The 21424-nt window shown below is 33.3% G+C and overlaps 1 protein-coding gene across 8 annotated transcripts in view; it reads right to left on the bottom strand.

Moving 5' to 3' along the window:
• ASCC3 (activating signal cointegrator 1 complex subunit 3) overlaps positions 1-21424 on the bottom strand; it is a 372625-nt gene that overhangs the window by 158170 nt on the left and 193031 nt on the right. For all 8 annotated transcript variants that reach the window (XR_012433590.1, XM_005552273.4, XM_074037396.1 and 5 more), the window contains one exon: positions 14458-14592. Coding sequence is in view for 7 of the 8 variants with exons in the window: in XM_005552273.4 (XP_005552330.3) it covers positions 14458-14592 (135 nt within the window). In the remaining variant the exon portion in view is untranslated. The remainder of the gene's footprint in view (positions 1-14457; positions 14593-21424) is intronic.

Raw genomic sequence — 21424 nt, 5'->3', positions numbered from 1 at the left:
GTTGTTGCATATATCAATAGCTCATTCCTTTTTATTGCTGAGTAGTATTCCACGGTGCTACAGATGGGCACATTACAGTCTGTTAATCGGACCTCTCACTGAACGACATGAGGGTTGTTTCCAGTTTTCACAATTATAACCATAACATTTATAAACATTTATGTACGCTTTTTGTATATGTGGATATGATTTCATTCCTCCAAAGTAAATACCAGGAATGAAACTTTTAGGTCATATGGTAAATGTATGTTTAATTTTATAAAAAATGCCAAAGCATTTCTGGAGAATTTTAACATTTTGCATTTGCATCAGCATTGTATGACAGTTCCAGTTGCTTCCCATACTTGCCAGATTCCCATATATTACATAATTATTATTTTTTATTTTAGCCATTGTAATAGGTGTGTGGTGGCATCTTACCATGGTTTTAACATAAGTTTGTTTAACAGTTAATGATTTTTTTTTTGAGACGGAGTCTCACTCTGTCGCCCAGGCTGGAGTGCAGTGGCCAGATCTCAGCTCACTGCAAGCTCCGCCTCCCGGGTTTACGCCATTCTCCTGCCTCAGCCTCCCGAGTAGCTAGGACTACAGGCGCCCACCACCTCACCCGGCTAGTTTTTTGTATTTTTTAGTAGAGACAGGGTTTCACTGTGTTAGGCAGGATGGTCTCGATCTCCTGACCTCGTGATCCGCCCGCCTCGGCCTCCCAAAGTGCTGGGATTACAGGCTTGAGCCACCGCGCCCGGCCAACAGTTAATGATGTTAAACATCTTTCATGTTTTTGGATGTGCATATCTAATCAGCTCCTCAAGTTATTCTACTGCACACAAAAGTATAAGGAATGAAGTTTTTTACAGAAGAATATTTGCAGTGATGCTTTTCTCCACCTGTTTGTAATACAGCTGTACAATTTGACCTCATGAGACTATTTAGTACTAAGCAACCTTGTATTTGTTATTGCACTAAATTATTTACATTCGTAAGAAGAGTGCCTCCTAACAGATTTACGAAACATGATAGTCACTAACAGACAAAAAAAAAAAGCACTGTAAAGAATCAGAGAGGTCAATTAAATAAGAAACACGTATTTATAATATATTAGATCCTAGGAATTCAAAGAAATTTAAGACAAAATCTGAGCTTTGGATAATTTGCAGACTGGTAAGGACAGACTCATATACAAATGATTTCTATTAAATATAATGTGTTTATGATAGAGGTACATGGACCAAGATGAAACTTTGTTATTTATGACATTTATGATACTGTCATTTATAACAAAAGTATGTCTTATTTACATTTGTATTGCTAACATATGGCAGGGTGCCTTCTTCATACTGATACTACACGTTCCTTGGATGAATGAATCAGTGATCTGATAGTTTGATCAAAGAAGTCTTTACAGAAAATGTGAAATGTGGGTCTTGAAGGACAAGGGATAGCCTGCTAAATGGTGAAAGGTAGGCAGCAGGATATATAAATACCTAAGCTGGGAATGGTTAAAGAGGGAATGCTTAAACACACACAGTGTGTTTGGAGGGCATTCTGTTCAGAGGGTGTGGGATAAAAATTAAGAAAATTAAGCTAGAAAAAAGGATTGGGGTCAGGCTTTACATTGTCTCAAACATAGGTGGAAAAGGAGTCAATCTAAGTTTTTAAGGAGTGTCAGATTTGTTCTTTAGAGAGGTAACTTCACAGTTGTGCTAAGACTGAGCAGGTATCGGCCACTACAGCAATCTGCAGGGGAAGACGGAGGCAGGGGAAACAGAAATAACCAAACAAAGTCAAGGTGAAAGTTGGCTGGAAAGTAACCAAGACTGGATGACTGTCTAGAAAGGAGGATGAACATTACATAAAAGAAAAGGAGTTAGAATTGTTTCAAGCTAATCCTTATCTTGGTGCACTGAATATATGATAAGGTAAACAGGATGAGGAGAGCTAATGATGTGCCTTAAACTAGGTACTAAGAAGGTCAGAAGTAAATTATATTTCATGCATGAGTTTGAAGTGATCCATTATAAAGACTTGGGCTTCTCTTCTAAATAAATGGGAAGCCACTGAAGATTTCTGAGGAGGAGAGAAATAAGGGAGACCAGTTAGGTAGCACTATAAGAACATTCAGAGTGAGATGAGAGGACACGTTCAGGTGTAAAACATGTGAATAAAATAACACAGGCTGGGAGCAGGGGCTCACGCCTGTAATCCCAGCACTTTGGGGGGCTGAGGTGGGTGGATCACCTGAGGTCAGGAGTTTGAGACTAGCCTGGCAAACATGGTGAAATACTAAAAATACAAAACTTAGTCTATACTAAAAATACAAAAATTAGCCGAGCATGGTGGTGTGTGCCTGTAGTACCAGCTACTCGAGAGGCTGAGGCAGGAATCACTTGAACCTGGGAGGCGGAGGTTGCAGTGAGCCAAGATTCGCCATTGCACTCCAGCCTGGGCAACAAAAGCAAAAACTCTGTCTCAAAAATAAAATAATAGTAATAATCATAAATAACACACACACAGAGGCAATGCTCTGTATGTGTGTGTGTGTGTGTCTGTATATCTTGGCTTTCTTCAAAAACAAAGGAGAAATTAAAACTGCAAAAGTCTAAAAATTAATGAAAACACTACATATCATAATAGGACAGAGTAAAGTTATACTATGAGAAAACATCACACCTGAAATACTTATGTAACTAAAGAAGAATACGTAGTAAGTGAATTAAGCATCTAACTCAAGAATCTACAAAAACAAAAATAAAACAAACCTAAGGTAATAAAAAGGAAAGCCCTAATAAAGTTAAAATAGAACCAATGATTTAAAGATTGTGAAACTGAGAAAAAAATTAACACTCTTACTTTAAAAGAAAAAAAACAAAAAATAGACAGTGGTCATTACTGACTAGAGAAGGAGCTGGAAAACTATGTGCTAACTGCCTGCTTTTGTAAATAAAACTTATTGGAAAACAGCCATATCAATTTGCTATAGATTGTCTAAGGCTGCTTGAGCTACAACAGGAGGGCTGAATGAATAGTTGTGGGAGAGATCATATGTCTACAAGCTTAAAATGTTTACTATCTGGTCTTTAAGTAAAATAATCTGTATAGCTGTACACAAGTACAACAGCACAAGCACAAGACCCAATGTCAGAAAAATGAAAATACCACAATTTAAACGAATATAAAAGAAATAATACTACAATTTAAAAGAATCAGAAAAGAATCAGAAAAGAGCACTTTGTAAAATTCAGTGCATTTCACTTAAACTGTTTGGAATGGATGACTTTCTAGGAAAATATTGTTACTAATATTTATCCTAGAAGTGACAGAAAACTTTATATATAATGATAAAAATAATGAAAAGAAAATTTAAGAGTTAAATTTAATAGCTGGGCTTTCAAATTTTTAAAGATGAATTAATTCTAATGCTATTAAGAGACTCTAGAGGACAGAAAGAGAACACTGAGACTGATTCTACAGGCGACAATAATGGCACTGATATTAAAACCTGACAAAGCAGAAAAGTGAATACAATAACAATATCTCTCTTATAAATATTAATCTAAATAGTAAAGAACTTTAGAAAATAGAATTTATCAATACATTAAAACAAAATGCCACAACTAAGTATTCTTCAACCCAGAATGCAAGGGCATTGCACTTAATATATTAACATATTTAATAATTCAAAAAATTATTAAATAATTATAATATTTTATTAAATATTAAATTTTGTAAATTTAATATTTATATTAAACATTAAATATTTAATATGCATGATGGTGTGCAGACATTGAATTTTGACAAAAGGCTACATTCAGTCCTGATGATTACAGATGACGATATACATCTCAAACTATGCTTAATAGTGAACATTCAGAGTATACTAATTAAAATTAGGGAGTAGGCAAGGTTATTTGGTATCAGCCTATTGATGTTCCAGACAATGCTAGACATGAGAAAATAATAAAGAATATAAATACTGAAAAAGTATAAAGTAATTATTTGTTGTAGATAAAGTAAATGTTTATTTAGAAAATTGGGTACTGACTAAAATATACTAAATAAAATAACAAAAGAATTTGGAAAGATGATAGTCTCAAAAATTTAATATTTTATAAAAGTATTTCTTTTATGAAAATATTTTTCTTTTCCTTAATATAATGTAAAATATTTTTTATATTATATATATTTTAAAAATGGAAAGAAATATATTTTCTTTTCTTTAATTTTAATATAAAATATTAATCTTTAATATTATAAAAATATATTTTATAAACGTTTTATAAAAAGACATATATACACTATATATACAGATAATAACTCATAAAATAAGTGAAAAAATCACACTTATAAGAGCAAAAACAGAAATAATAAGAGGGAGGATCTATATAAAGTTTTATAATATTGCTGAAGAACATTCAAGAAATAATATATTTAATTTTGAGATGGGAAAACTTGATTTGGCAAAAATACCATTTCTCATTAACTAAATGTGTAAAATCAATGCACTAACTCAACTAAAATATAACATGATTTCCCAGAGGGAATACTAAAATTCATCCTGAAAAGTAAGACTGAAAATTTATCCGGGAGAAATTCTACAATTGAAGAATAATCAGGATGTTTAATCCAACCAGTTATGGAGAATTCTACGAAAACAAAATAAGTAAAACAGTTTGATAAAAAAGAAGAAACAATAAGATCAATGACACAGAAGAGAAATTTTAGAAATGACTCAAGTAAATATGAGAATATTGTATATTAAATTTTTTAATCAACAGAAAAAACGGTATTTAGGAAAAGATGATGGGCCCACCACTATCTGGAATAAGTTCCAGAAACATCAAGTATTTAATAATAAAAATAAAATATAAGGCTTGAAGAAATCACAGATGAAGTAGGTGTATAGCTTTTATATGCAAGACATAAAACCCAGAGACCATAAATAAATTTTCAGAATTTCTACATAGTAAAAAATAATCATAAATAAACAAAAATAAACATCAAGGGTTAAATAGAAAAAGTTTATGTAACATGTTGTACTAAACATGCAGTTTAGTACATAATGGGCCAAGATTATGAACAATTTAAAGAGTAGGAAATACAAATAGGCAACGTAAAAAATGCTCAGTCTCACTCATAATTAAAGAAATGCCAACCAAAATAATAATGAAGTACCATTTTTTGCCTGTTAATCTGTTATAAACTTAAAAACGTTAATACTACCCAGTGCTGGCAAAGTTATGTGGGGTAAAGTACAGTCTTCCCATGGTATCCGTAGGGGGCTGATTCAAGGAACACCGTCTCTTCCCCTGTAGACACCACAAACCATGGATGCTTAAGTACCTTATATAAAATGGTATGATATTTACATATAATTTACATGGTCTTCCTGTATACTTTAAATCATCTCTAGATTACTCATAATACCTAATACAATTTAAGAGTTATATAAGTAGTTATACTGTATTGTTTAGGGAATAATGACAAGAAAAAGTCATCTGTGCATGTTCAGTACAGATACAACCATCTTTTTTTTCCCCCAAATTATTTTAATCCACAGTTGGCTGAATTCATGGAAGCCATGGACATGGAGGGCCACCTGTAACAACTGCTGGAGGAAGTATAAATTGGAACAATATCTCCATGAGGCAATTTGGGGCCACTCATCAAAGTTTTAAATGCATGTAGTACATGATAGATAAATTTCAGTGCTAGGAATTTTTCTAATGTATATCATTGCAAGAGTAGGAGTAAAAATGTGTACTGTAGCATTGTTAACAATCAAAGGTAACTGGAAACAACAAAAGTATCCCTCAATAGAGGATTCAGTAAATGAATTATTGTAACATCCGCATTGTGGCATATTACACAGTTGCTAAAAGAATGAAACCCATCTTTCTGAGTTGATTTGGAAAGACCTCCTTGATATATTACTAAGTGAAAAAGAAAAAGACAAAAAGGTATATACAACATGATGCAATTTTTCTGTATTAAAACATATACCCATGCACACAGGCAAACAATGGTGGTTGTACAAGTCTTTCCTCAAAAGAAATATAAGAAGCTTTTTAAAAGAAGTTTTGTTTGGAGAAATGAAGGGAGAAGAGATGGTTAAGACCATAAGTTATGGAGCTGAACTTGTTTACTATAAGATGCCTGCTGCTTTCTAAGGCATCAGAAAAATCACTGCTTTTTCTACTCGGTTCTCCAAAGCTAGCACTACATGGAGTCCAGGTTTTGCTATTGTCTGAATAACTACAGAGATATACTTTATCTTGTTCACATTCTGTGAACAGACAATTTGGATTCTCCACAGAAGCCATTTGAGATCCAATACTATGCTCACTGGATAAAGTGTTTCTACACATGGAAATTCAGCACAAAAGAATACCAGCTGTGAAAAGGTAAAGGAAGTAAGGTATGTAGTTTCCCAACGGTCTAAGTTTGGTTTCCTCTGACTTTATCTTTCCAGTTTTCACAAGTGAACTTTCCACACAGGGCTTTATAGTCGGTCAAATTCAAATGGAATGGGCAACTGCCAAGATAATCCATCAACACAAGTAAGGCATTATATTCCTTTTCCCCAGTGAAAGCATGCAGAATTTCCTTCCATGCCTTTACATCACATTTTCCTACTCATGAGAGAAAAAACACAATGTAAATGCTTTTAAAAACAAGGTTAAAATGTAACTACTTCCCAACATTTACTTCTGAACTAACACAAATACATGATTAAATAACATGATTTTTAAAAAAATGGTAGCAAGCAATTGAGGGTATTATATCTGGTCCTTGCCTAGATTAGACTCATGGCACATAGTTGCCATCTGCCACTCCCTATCACTCTTTACATTTCAGTCATTTTGACTTGTTTTTCTTATTTGCTTCAATGTGCATTTTTTTTTTTTTATGTCAGCCTTTTCTTTGAATACTTGTCTGTCCTCTTTTATTTGTCAACTCATAGCCTTCAGATCAGCTTAAATGTCACTTTGTTGGTGAACACCATCCTCTAACACCATGGGTCTAGATCAGATTCTCCAACTCAATTTTTTCTTAGGACTTTATCCCTCTTTATTATTTATTTCAAATGTAATTAAAATCAAGTATTTAATTAGTTGTTTAATCTTTCTGTCCTTCCAGAATATAAGCTCCATAAGCGTAAAGGGATGACTACTTTTTCCTCCCTAAAAGTATTTCCACTTCCACTCAAAGCAAATATTAGTCTACATATAATATCTGCTCTTACCTCCTTCTAGGAGCCTTACTGTATTGCCTGGACCGGAATATAATTTCCCAGATCTCATGTAGTAAGGGTACTAGATGATAAAGCCCATTGTGCTAATTAAAAGCATTCAGGCAAGATCTGAATGACGGAAATGAAGAGATAACTATCTATTGCTGTATTTTTCTGGCAAGCAAGATTTTGGAGACAGAAGGGTTGAAAGTTTTAACGGATGAACTATACATTCAAAATTTGGTTTTCTAGTGTGTTCATGAATGTTGGAAGGCATCTGTAGTAATAGCTGTGGCTTTTTAACTGCTAATCACCATCATGTAACTGGTTAAATTCAAGAGTTGTAGTAGTAGCCCTGAACTTCTACTCCTCTGATTTTACCAAATTTCCAGTAAGTACCTAATTTCTTATACAAATTCTTTTCTATTTAAAATGTACCTAGAATGGTTTCTGTTTCCTTTTACTAAATCATAAGTGATACATGTGTCTACTTCAATCCAATATAAACAGGTTGACAGCACTTTATTTATATTGATACCCATTGATCTATTAAAGTGACTGGTAACCAGCTTACACTGAGTAAATATTTGCTGAGTGACCATGATGAAAAACAGTTTAAGGCTCATGTGTATATAAACAAGTCACAATCACCCAGACCAGCCTAATCCCAATAACTAATTTCTATATGTTATTCTGTGTTAATTATGCATTTTAACTTGTGAGAAAGAAAGTGCCATTTGCTCTGTTTCATATCATATTCCTTGAAAGATGATCCTGGTTCCCATATAGGCTGTCCTGATTATTAATAGAAATAAGTTGGCATTCCAGAGAGAGGATCCTAATTAGAAAAAGATAAATCTTATCTAAAATTGCATTATTTTAATTCATTTGGCCATCTGTAAAGAGAAAAATTTAAAAAATGAAATCACAATATGAAATGTTTTTGATTTTAAATTTTATCATTACACATCTCTCTATCCCTAGGAATTTATAACATTATTTATTAATCTGATGTCTTTAGAGTGCTTCCGTTACTCAAGTATTCTCAAATGAGTGAAAAACAACATTCTAATTAACATACTTTTTCAAAACAGCATGATTCCTTAACAAGATGTATTAATTTATTGTAAGAAATGTATTCTATGCTTCTAAAATGCATCTTAAAGCACAGAAATGAAAATTGCTACAATCAAAATTTCCTTAAAAGTAATAAGAAACAAGGATAAAATTTCAATGCTATTTACTATGTTCTTTAAAAAGAGTCTCACTTATTCAAAGTGAATAATGTTAGACCATATATTAGACCACATTGAAATGAACACATTTGCCATGAAAATTTCCCTTGCTTGGAAGAAACTGAATCCTACTTTTCAGTACGTGAATTTTGGTCACACAATTTGACTCTTCAACAATCTTCAATAGCTTCTCACTGCTTATAAAGTCTAAAAGTCTAGGCATAGAATTTGAAGTCTTCCATTGTCTGACCATGTCTAGCCCTCCATGCACCTTACATTCTGGTGAATAGAGAACATTCTTATTCTCCAAATAAACCCAGAGTTTCCCTTTGCCCGTGTTCTCTTTCTTCTCTCTTTGGAATGTCGTTTCCCTGTTGCTGCCTATTGAAATCTAAAATTACTGGCTTGAATTAATCTGCTTCTCTTTTACATTTCATCTGAACTGTTTAACCTTGGTGTATATTAACTTTTTCTTTTAATCTTTCCTTTGAAAAATTCCCAGGTTTAGAATTTCAAAGTTAAAAGGTCTGGAATAAGAACCTTGGCTTGGCTTTTAAAATCTATTACCAATTTTTTTTTTAAAGTATTGATCAATACCACAAAAAATCTCCTCAAATCATCTTCAGAATTGGGTACTATTATGTTTAGATTTTGATAATATATTGATGAATATATGTTACATAATTTTTTAAGAATTGTTTTTCATCAAAAGTTTGTTTACCCACTTTATTTCTTCTTTTTGCTTATTTTACTTCATGTTTTAAGTTATTAAATTTAACAAGTGTACATGTAAAGACGTAGATATTAACTAGTCTGTTGTTGCTGTTCCTAATATTTCTACCAACCTTATTGCTTTTTACAATTCAACATTATTTTTTATTGTTCCAAAGCATTAAATTTAATTTTTGTCACATCTATTATTGTTTAAAACTGTTGTCTTCTTCCTCTTCAAAGCGTATGGGTAAACATTTACAGAATTTCCACCATGTGTTAGGCAAGGTATATGTTACCTTATTTATTACAGAATTTTTCTTTTTTTTTTTTTTTGAGACAGAGTCTCCCTCTGTCACCCAGGTTGGAGTCTCAGTGGCATGATCTTGGCTCACTGCAACCTCTGCCTCCCAGGTTCAGGCGATTCTCCTGCCTCAGCCTTCCCAAGTAGTTGGGACTACAGATGCGTGCCACCATGAGTGGCATTTTTTGTATTTTTAGTAGAGACAGGGTTTCGTCATGTTGCCAAGCTGATCTCAAACTCCTGACCTCAGGTGACCTGCCCATCTCAGCCTCCCAAAGTACTGGGATTACAGGTATGAGCCACCGCACCAGGCCACAAAAATCTTAAAATATAGGTACCATTGCCACTTTGTACGTGATGAAATGTGGCTTGAGGATGTTAAAAAGGCAGAGTGTGTGAATCAACATTAAAAAACAGGTTTGCTTAGATCAAAAGTTTATATTTTATATGAGGTTACCTCCCTTTGAAAATGGAAAAGTCATGCTTCCAAAAATGCGATTAAGCAAACAGTTGCATTTTTTTTTTTACAATTTTGTTTCATTTTATTTAAATAATACTAATAAACTTTTGACACCCTATGTGGTGGTAACTGACAAAAAAATTATTATATTAGCCTCCAAGAGGAAAAGAGGTTGATAAGATATGGCAGGGAAAGAATAAACTCTGTGAAGATGACATTTTGTATATATTTAAAGTAAAAAAAAAGTAAGAGAAAGAGGGCTATTAACCATTTCTGCTACTAATAATCTGTTATGCTCTCTTTAGTTAACAGATACCTTCTATTCTAGGAAGAGATGATTCTTATTTTACTTGGCCATATTGACACCAAAGCTGCTCAAGCAAAAATAAAGCAAGCTGTAATAGTAAGCATCGATAACTAAATCAAATTGGCTTTGATTCCAGTTGCCATTGATTTAGGCAAAGGCTAAAGCTGAACTTATAAAAACAAGGAAATGATTGATAGATCTACATAATAAAAAGTCAGAAAATTATACTTTAAAGCAGCTTGAGGGGACATATTACTATTGGATTCTTCCTATTGCTATAACTGTTCAACAGATATTTTCAATGACTACAGACACAAGGCTTATTACGTGACAGAAATTCTACCTAAAAGACAAACTCTTAACATCACTGATATATGTAAAAATATTGAACTCACATCAGGGCCATAAATCAGAAATATACGGTAAAGGGATGGGTGGGAATACTCAATCCAGTATGAGAACAGTTAAAGCCTGTTAAAAATTTATCCCTAACGGAAAAAATTGATTTGACTGAGATCTCAAGTAAAACAGAATCTGAAAATTCTAACTGAAGGATTCATTTAACTTAAAATTAAAATCACAATGGAAAACAATGGCTTAATAACGAAAACATATGCATCTTTAATTATATACTTACTTTTATAAACATACACTGCTGCTATTCCTTGAGGTTATGTTCTATTTTATAGAAAACAGTGGTTTCTTAAGACAGTCTTTGTGGGGGAGAGTATAAAAGTAGTAAGTGGTCACTATTATGCTTTTGCCATTTTGAAATTTAGTTATTAGTATATATATATTTTCTAAAAATAAATTTCTATGATAGGTAAAGTCTTATCATTGTTCAGTTTCCAAAATAATTTCATACATCATTCTGTTTCTCATAGTAAATAACTAGACTAGGTATTATTTACTCCATTATTATTCCATTTGATAGAAGAGAAAGTACATTTCAGAAATGCTTAGATGTTCAAGGCCATAAACCTTCTAGAGGTAAAATCACAACCAGACCTTTTTGTGAATGTGTTCTGTTGGTTTGGGCATCATTTGTATGTCCTGAGATATTCCTGTGTCCTGGGAGATCCCCAAGCTCCTTTTCTGAAGGTTAAACTACTCTTGGGAGACTTTCCTTTCCTTTCCCTACATTCTTGTTTCAGTGGACAAATCTGGAAATATAGGTAGTTTTTCCCCTGGGGGTGACTTTGATATTAAAGGTGAAAATTATATGAGAAGTCCTGAGGTGTAACTATTACTTACAGAGAGAAAAGAATCATTTCAGTTGCAGCTAAGGCATAGAAACAGCCTTATTACATGCACATGTGCGTACACACAAACACATACACAGAAAAGGAGGATTTTCTTAATGGAGTTTTGTTATTTATACAAATAAAAAATATATTGTATTAAATGAAACTGTAAAGAAGTGCTTTTAAATATCTTGGTAAGTCAGGAATTGAGGTGATTACATTAAACACTTGGGGTAAAGCATCACTGTGGCATGGTAGGCATTAAGTCATATAACAGGAGGCATGAGGCTAAATTTCTGTGTATGCTGGTTTTCTAGTTAAATTTTAATTAAATTTACCTTCTAATTAAATTTTAATGTTTGGGTTCTTAATTTCCCATTTTTCAAAAACATGGGAAATGTCTCCCACCATGATGATAATAGCTCCCTTGAAATTGCTAGACTGTTAACACCATTTAAGTTCAAAGGCACTTCAAGAAATATGAAGGAAGGTACCACTAGCACTAGACAAATACTCTTAAATTCTAGAGCTCTGAGAAAATATTGAGAAAGATGACCTTATCTTTTGGTACAATATGCACTGTGGAGGGTTTCACTCTTTAAAATCTCTCTTTAGGAGAAGTGAGGGATATAGTTAGGTTGAAGAAATGGAAATGTTCTTCTATTTTATTAAAAAAAAACAAAAAAAAAGACTCCATGCCCTAAGGTCTTCAGAAAGTCCCAGATTGGACGTGATCTGTTTGCTTTGAACAAACAGGACACAGTACAGTGAAAATGGTGGACTTTGGAGTCAGACTGACTCAAATCATGGCTTCACTATTTAATATAAGATTCTCTGTGAAAATTATTTACTTTCTCAGTTTTCGTTTCCTTATCTGTAAAATGGGAATAAGAATCTTAAAGGACAGCACAATGGTGCAGGTCAGATGAGAAAATTAAAGTGAAACATCTATTGTAATGTCAGTCTTGGAGGAATAAAAGCTAAGAAAAAAAGTAATTCTGGGATACCTACTATCAGACAAATACTCTATGAAAGTCTGGGAATATAATGGTGAATAGGATAATGTTCTTAATAAATGTGTGTGCAATTCATTCTTCTTGGGAAAAAAAAGTCCAATAATAGTTGGATCAGGATAAAAATCAAGTATAATAAAAATATAAAAAAAGCTATGATAAAAATGACTAGGGATTTTCAAATCTACCCAATTGTATCAAAACTTTCCATTTCTCTGTTATTTTTCTTCCAGCACAGTGATCTGTGAATTTGTGCTTGGTAACACTGCCTTAAATAAACATCATTTGAAAATGTCTCCATATAAATTACTGTAATATGCTCTAGAGTATTTCATACTATATTTGATTTACACATATACCATATCAAGGGATAATACCAGCAATATCATAGGTTATAAGGATTGAATGAGTTATATACAGTAATAAACACAATGCCCGACACTAGTGACCACTTAATAAATGTTAAGCATTACAATAACTACAATTAAATAATAAACCTGCATTATTTAAATTAGCAATAGTTCTCCGAATTGAGATGGATAAAGAAACCAGAAATCCACAAGGTGGCTCTCAAGGTTTGGTTTTTAAACAGCATAGAGTTGTTTCGTATTTCCAAAGAAATGAAACAAGACTTATGAATACCAACTTGACTTTTCAAAGACTCTCATAAATTCATGATTAATAAATAACTGGAAGGACACAAAGCTGTATAATCTGTACAATAAATGTTATGTAACAAAAGTAAAAAAATATAGAAAATAAATAAATTTTCCATTTCTAAATTGAAAGAGAGTCTGATGTTCAAAACAACTGATATCAGCTTAAGATAGAATTTAAAATATCAATATAAAATGGTGAAATTTATAGTACAGTTGCAATTAAATATATTTTACTTGGATAATAAATATAAAAGGGCATAAGACAATGTCTGGCAGCTAGCAGCTGTTCGGTGACCAATCAGTTAAATCTTACATTTTATATATATATGAAAAATTTAAAGTTATCATTTTATGCCAACAGATTTTTTTTTATTTCATAATTTATTTTCACAGTTTTAAAGCAGGAGTCAGCATACTTTTTCTGCAAAGAAACAGAAAGTAATTTATAGTAGCTATCACAACAACTCTATTCTTCTCCGGTAGTGCAAAAAAAGTCAGACAATAAATAAATTGGTATGTTTATGTTCTGATAAAACTTTAATTATAAAACAGGTAGACACCTTTGGCCCGAAGATGTCTTGATCTTGATCTAAATAATTACCTGATATAGTTAAATAAAATAAAATCTGATATAAATCTTAAGATACTACCAATACTCAAATTACCAGGAGGAGTGCTTCTTAAACTGTAATGTGTACAAAATCCCCTGAGGATCTAGTTAAAATGTAGATTCTGGTTTGGTGTGTCTGGGTTGGGGCCTAAAGGTCTCCCTTTTTAACAAGGATGCAGGTGATCCCAAGACCTTTTTGTCCTTTGAGCATATGTACACTGAATAACAAGGCAGCTGTTTACAAACTTTTTGGCTCAGAATTCTTTTACATTGCTTAAAAAAAAAAAGCCTTAGTTATTTAGGTTATGTCTATCAATATTAACCTTAGAAATCAAAACTGAGAAATTTTTAAAAAGTATTAATTCTTTAGAAGTACAATAATAAACCCACTAGATGTTAACATAGGATATGAAATTTAACTGCATTTTATATTTTAACTATATTTTAAAGAGCAGGACTAAACACTTCAATTATAACCATATAGAAACGAATGATAAGTGTTATGTCATACAGTGAAACCTTTTAATAAAAGATTATTAAGTCAAGAAAAAAGTCAAGATTATAACATCATAAATCTGTAAAATTAACTTCTTGGAATTTCAGACTGTGGATCTTTCACATATAAAATACCTGGGATATGTGGCATGTTACCTGCTTTAGTTCTTGTCCTATTTGTTCCTTACCTGTTTTTCTGCAAGTACATAGTCATGTCCTTGGGTAGGAGAAAAGAAGGGAATATGGCCACAATTTTTTGCTCTTTCTATTAGAGACATAGCTGTTCTTACAGTGGCATTTCGAGCATGTACAAACACCATCACCTGAAAAGAAGGAAAGCTGTTTATTTACTATTCCAATTATTTAGATTATAGCTTAATAGTAGCCTGGATATCATTCCATATAAACAACTATTAATTTCTCAAAACAAAATCACAAATTTATGAATTCTCCAACATCTCCTTATTTTAGAATAAAGTGTATAAAGGAAAAAGGCAAGTTAAATAAAATTCAGCTTACCAGTTGATAGACATTTGTGGAGTCTATAAAATTTGGAGTTTAATTTGTATGTTTCTCTTTTGAATACATAATTTATTATCATAGTCACTTATTATAGAGACAGCATAAAAAATATTTGAGAGTTTTCTCACTGGAAGATTACTACATTCAGTGAAATTTCCAATTTCATAAAGGTGTTTCAAGAAATTGAAAACAATAAAGAAAACTCTTCCTTGGACAAAATCATGTCTAAGAACAATCACTTAAAATACAAAGGTTAGGGGACTGCTGGAGACAAAAATGCTTCTATAAAAGTACCTGGAATTCTCTGTGTGGCAAGCCTTCCTGTGGAATTATTCATGAAGTGACTGAGGATATCTGAATTACAGGGAAGGTATGTGTCTGAATGCTGTGTCAAGGAGAAGTGGGGAAAAAAATGCATCTTCAGGGATAGTCACCAGGCACGATGTGAATACAACTGAAGAGAATTAGGGAGTGTTTAGCAGCTTGCCTTTGCTGCTTGTCAGTACCTGCCTTCTTTCCTCTGTAAGTTTCTTCTCTGGCCTCTACCTTCCATCACAATCAGCTCAACCCCAGCATTCCCAAAGAGCCATTAGTATGATAAAAATTATTTTTTTCATATAGACTACTGCTCTTTTTCAATTTTATCTGGTGTGAATAAAAGCAACTTTACACAACTTTAACACTGTTAACAATCTGGAATATACAATCTGAAGATATTAAGTGTGGGTGCAGTAAATGACTTAAAGAAACGTTTCCCTAGCCCCTGCTTTCAACTAAACTCACATATCTAAATCTCTGGAATCACTAAAGTATTCTGCTTAGGCCTCAAGCAACTCGGAGGTTCTAATCTTTGACCCTCTTCTCAATATCTCCCCTATACTCCTCTGTTAATTACATTTTTCTGGAAGCTAAAACTTTCATGTTTTTTGCAGGCTACACATTTATGAGGATATTCAAAGATTGTATCTAGTCAGGGAATTGATAGGTTCATGTGAGCTGACCTAAGTAAAAGAAAAGATCATTTTGAGGGCTAACAAAAATGAAAAGCAAAATGAGGTTTGGGATTTGACCAGAAAGGAGATAGGGTGACACAAAGGTATCTATACCTCCATAGAGGTATCTCTATATTTAAACCATAATAACCTTATGTCTACAAACTTGTCAAGGTAAGTGTTCCACATATAAGATGCTTATTAAAATTCACAGTAAAATCTCAGATAACAATCATTCAAGAAACTGGAATTCTTAAATAACTAATATTATTTTAGGTACATTCAAAGTAAAGGAGAACAGATAATTTGGAGAAGATAAGAAGTTCCTCAAAATGAAACAAAACAAAAAAAAAACCCAAAATGTTTACAGAAAAACAAAAAGCACTGCAAGTCATCAGGAGAAATTTAATCAGCTAATTACAGTTACCAAAGGCATAAACCTTGAGATTTCATACTTTATCAGAGCTTCAACTTATTTACTGATACTAACATGTTTTGAAAAGAAATATGATAATAAGACTATTTTAAGGCTGGGCATGGCAGCTCACACCTGTAATCCCAGCACTTTGGGAGGCCAAGGCGGGTGGATCACAAGGTCAAGAGATTGAGACCGTCGTGGCCAACATGGTAAAACCCCGTCTCTACTAAAAATACAAAAATTAGCTGGGCATGGTGGTGCGTGCCTGTAATCTCAGCTACTCAGGAGGCTGAGGCAGGAGAATCACTTGAACCCGGGAGGCGGAGGTTGCAGTGAGCCGGGATGATGCCACTGCACTCCAGCCTGGCAACAGAGCGAGACTGTCTCAAAAAAAAAAAAAGAAAGAAAAGAAAGAAAGAAAGAAAAAGAATATTTTAAAAAGACTACACTAATAGAATTTATTTCAGAAAGTTTTGCAGGTACTGGGACATTCTGTTTTCCTTATTTTTCAACTAAGGAAAACAAATCTCTTGATTTTTGATAGGCTCTCTAGGCTTTCATGGGTAAACATCTTTACTTCATAGGATGTTATGAACTGCCACATAGGTTCAAATTGTGATATTTTCATAATGACTGATATACACTATTTAATGCTAAGATAGAAAATTCTGTCCTGCTGAAGATTCATCAGTTTCAGAATTTGTCAAATTCTATCATTCTATCTCTTACAAATGGTAGGGACATTTCCACTGTAAGTTTCTTCTTAAAGAGCAAGGCAGATTTTTTTTTTCTCTTCTATAAAAATAAATTTTACCACCCAGAAAACCTCATTAACCCCCAAATTAAATTTTAAGAAAACTGAAATTAAAATGAAGTTATTTCTTATTTTGTTAATTCATTCGTCATTCATTCATTCATATGCTTCTGAACATGCATTAGCTAGTAAGTTCTAATAAAACTACCATGAAAATGAGAGACAAAGCCCCTGTCCTCATGGAGATGAGAATCTAGTATGTTGAATTAAATAATCACAAAATATTTTTTACTTGATAAATATTTAGTAGGCATGTATGTGTAAAAAAGAGTTAAAAATAGAGATGAAAATAGACAAGATGTGGTCCCTTCTACGAAAAACCTGTATAATTTAAGGAGAAAGATAACATTGTACACATAACTTAGGCAGCTGAACCAAAGAGAAGATAACATGTGGATAACGTGGGAACCCTAAACATGGAGCTACTTGGTTTTCTTCATTCATCCATCCCAAGATACTTATGCAGTTCCTACTATGTGCCAAATACTGTACCAAGTGCTTAGTACAGCACCAGGGATACTATGATAACTACGTTGCAAAGATCTAAATGCATACGATACTGTTATGGGGAGAAAATTCTCTGATAATCATTCCTATCATTCCAAGGTTAAAGTTGCATAAAGGAGGCTACAGTAGTATTTGGAATATTTAATTTTGTTATTTTTAGTGTGTTAGCTTGAAGGAGTACATTCTCTTCTAAAGTTTCTCAGAGTGAGACCTAGGGACTACTACATCCAAATCACTGCTGCTGCTTATTAAAATAGATTTCTGGGTCCTCCTTTAAAGCCAGCTGAGTAAGGAAATCTAACGGAGTGATCTAGAAATTGAATTATTAACAACAACTGAAATGACCACAGCACTACTGTGTGAAATTGGTTAATAATTACTACCAACTTAATTTTCCCCTCTGAAGCTGAAAGAGGATTAAAAGGTAAAATAAAACCACGATTACAAAGATGTTTTAAGAATCCCCCTAATAATATCTTTATTTACCTATACATATGAAATATCAGGAAATTTTAAGGTATTTTATATAACCAATATAGCACCAACATTATTTCCCAGATGGGCCAGAGTTTTATAATGCTACCAGATTTCCATTCTCCATAATTCAAATGCCACATTATGTAAATCTTGTTGAATTAGCAGATATGGAGAACATAAGGGAAAATAAAATACGACCTAAATCTTCATTAATTATTTCAGTCTTACTTGTCAACTTTTCATTTTGCAAATTATTTTCTACTGCAGCCAAGAGAAATATTAGTTACAACTTAAAGTAACAATTTCTTTTTATTAAAGGATCCATCATGTCAGTGTTAAGTAAAATAATTTTTTTTTTAAATTAAAAATTTCATGTGTTGAAGCTCCAACTGAAGTCATTACAAGGTTTTGGGTCTCTATAAACACATCTGATTTTATGGTTTTCTAATTTGGTTAATTAACTTAAATAGACTCATGAAAATTACAAGTAATAGGACAGCATTGTTTCATTTGACAGAAATAACTCCAAATTAATATTAGAAACACTTTTTGGTAACTGAGCAGCAGTTAAATTGGTGTGTGTCATTAAAATAAGAACAGAATAGTAAGATTAAGTCAATAATGATGGCGAATTTAGATTGTTTTATGAAACTGTTAATACTTTTATTTGAGTTTTTAGGTTATGCATTTAAAAGTATTTTATATACTTATTTTTCATTTCAAAAGGCATTTTTCCTATTGTTTTATTTTTATTATGGAAAAGTTCACATAGAAACAAAAGTAGGCAGAATGTGGTCATAAACTGCAAAAGCCATTTATTTTTAAAATATATGATGGAAGCATGCCTGTACTTGGGGAAAAAAAGTAAGTAAATTTGAGTTCTGGTCCTGTTAGTTGACCTGTCAAAGAAAGTGTTCTTCACATGAGATACTGATTAAAATTAATAAAGGAGTAAAAGCTCAGAAAATAATGATTCAAAAAACTGGAATGCTTAAGTAACACACACTGTTTTAGGATGTATTCAAAGGAAAGATGGACATATTATTTGAAAAAGATTTGAAAATTCTTCTTTGGAGTACTGCTAAATATCAGTGTGAGTTAGAATAAATTATTTAACCTCTTCAATTCTTATTTCCCCCAGAACACACATAAAGAGTTACAATCTATCACAGGATTACTATAAGAATCAAAGGATTAATGTAAGGGAAAACGCTGTGTTTAGTAAAATGGTGGTTCTAAAATTTTAGAAAGCTTCAAAATCACCTGGCAGGCTTGTTAAAAACACAGATTGTTGCTCTTTCTCCCAATCCCCTTCCTGACTATATAGGTCTGGGGCAACCCACGAAACCGCATTTCTTTTTTTTTTTTTTTTTTTTTTTTTTGAGACGGAGTCTCGCTCTGTCACCCAGGCTGGAGTGCAGTGGCCGGATCTCAGCTCACTGCAAGCTCCGCCTCAGTTTCTAAGGAGTTCAAAGATGCTAATATTCTTGTCTAGGAACTTTGAGAACCTGTGTCACAGCTGGTAAGTATTAGCACCATTATTAGGGGAATAAACATAAACAAAATTAATCTTGCCTAGAAGATTAAACGGACCAGTATGCAACTGTTATACACTGACCACCATGCACCTATTTTTTACTCATTTACATGCATATGTGCATGTGTGTATGTGTATTTAACACTACACAAAACAATTTAAAACACTTCTCCTTTAGCAACCTTTGTAAGGAGGTTGTGAAAGATGAACTAGGAATAAAAAAATCAGTAGGAATATTTAATGTGAAATCTTGAATCAAACCCTCTTTTCTTTTCTTTTTTTTTTTTTGAGACGTTGTCTCGCTCTGTCGCCCAGGCTGGAGTGCAGTGGCGACATCTCGGCTCACTGCAAGCTCCGCCTCCCGGGTTGACGCCATTCTCCTGCTTCAGCCTCCCAAGTAACTGGGACCACAGGCGCCCGCCACCACGCCCGGCTAATTTTTTTCCATTTTTAGTAGAGACAGGGTTTCACCGTGCTAGCCAGGATGGTCTCAATCTCCTGACCTCGTGATCCGCCTGCCTCGGCCTCCCAAAGTGCTGGGATTACAGGCGTGAGCCAACGCGCCCAGCCGAACCAAACCCTTTTTTCTAGGAATACTGCTAAGAAGTGAAACAATGGATGTATCTGAAAAAGACACAATATGGCAGATAGATGTCCCACAGAAAAACGTTGCTGAGAAATGATGTTTTACATTATGTGGCACATATGGCATTGGCTCTTGCAAAAAGCTGAGGCTTGGGGTAGGGAGGGTCATGTCCTGGCAGTTAAGGTTTTCATTCTAACCATCACAGTCACTTATCTGTTTTGCTCTCAGTTCTTCTCAACTTTCTTAACCCAGGCTCTTCAAGAGAATTAACCCCTAAAGACCTACATAAATATTGATTTTAAAGTGTGTGGTTCCCTGATCAGCAGCACCAGCAGCACCAGCAGCAGCAGCAGTGACCTTGAGTCAGAAACTGTGAGGGTGGGGCCCAGCCATCTGTTTTAACAAGCTCTCCAGGTTATTCTGATGCAAGTTAAAAATAGAAGAATCCTGTATTAAGGCATTCATTATAAGTTAAAAAATATATATTAGCTTTTCCTCTGTGCATTTACAATAGTTCTGGCAAATACCATCTTCTGAAGAAGTGGGAAAACAGTGTTATATGGTCTGAATGGGAATGCCACTACAGATATATTTCAGATACATTTATTTATATCCCATGACAGCATGTAGGCACAGAATAGTTTCTGCTGCTGTGATTACATTACCACATTTGTATTATCAGGTAGATACAATTTTAAAAGGTTTCATTGTGCATGCTGTAGATCCAAGAATCATCCATAGTTAGACACTACAAGTCACTACAGAGATTTTGTTTTAGATCACAGTGCTAGCCAGCTGAAGACACTCAAGTCATCTGACCATATTCTTACTCTTCTAGTACTTCCTCTATCAAATAACTTTCTATATTTAGTTATCTGACTTCTCAATAGTGAGCAAGGAGCCTGGCATACAGCAAATATTCAATGTGTCTTAAGTAAATATAAGACATTGAGCCCAAACACACAAGCCCATCACAGTTAATAATGGCAATTTCTGTTTTTTAAAAATAATTTTTGTCTTTCATGTATACTAAAAACATGGGGTTGTTGTGAGAAATGAGACAATATAAACAAAGCATTTACAATAGTGCGTGGTACATAGTAAGTGATCAATTAATGTTAGCAGTTGTTTATTAGAGTATAATTTTGCTTCTGATAAAATTTAATACACTGTATCAATTTTTTGATAGGGTAATATATTTACATAGTTCAAAATTAGAATTAGAAAGTATAAAAATGTACACAGTGTCTCTACCACCCTTCCCTCTAACCCAGTAGCCAGTATGTTTCTTGTGTGTCCTTT

This window comes from Macaca fascicularis, chromosome 4 (genome assembly GCF_037993035.2).
Source record: "Macaca fascicularis isolate 582-1 chromosome 4, T2T-MFA8v1.1".
In the NCBI taxonomy this organism is placed as follows: Eukaryota; Metazoa; Chordata; class Mammalia; order Primates; family Cercopithecidae; genus Macaca; species Macaca fascicularis.
The sequence above is the reverse complement of the archived record's forward strand: the minus strand, read 5'-3'. Positions and strand labels throughout refer to the sequence as shown.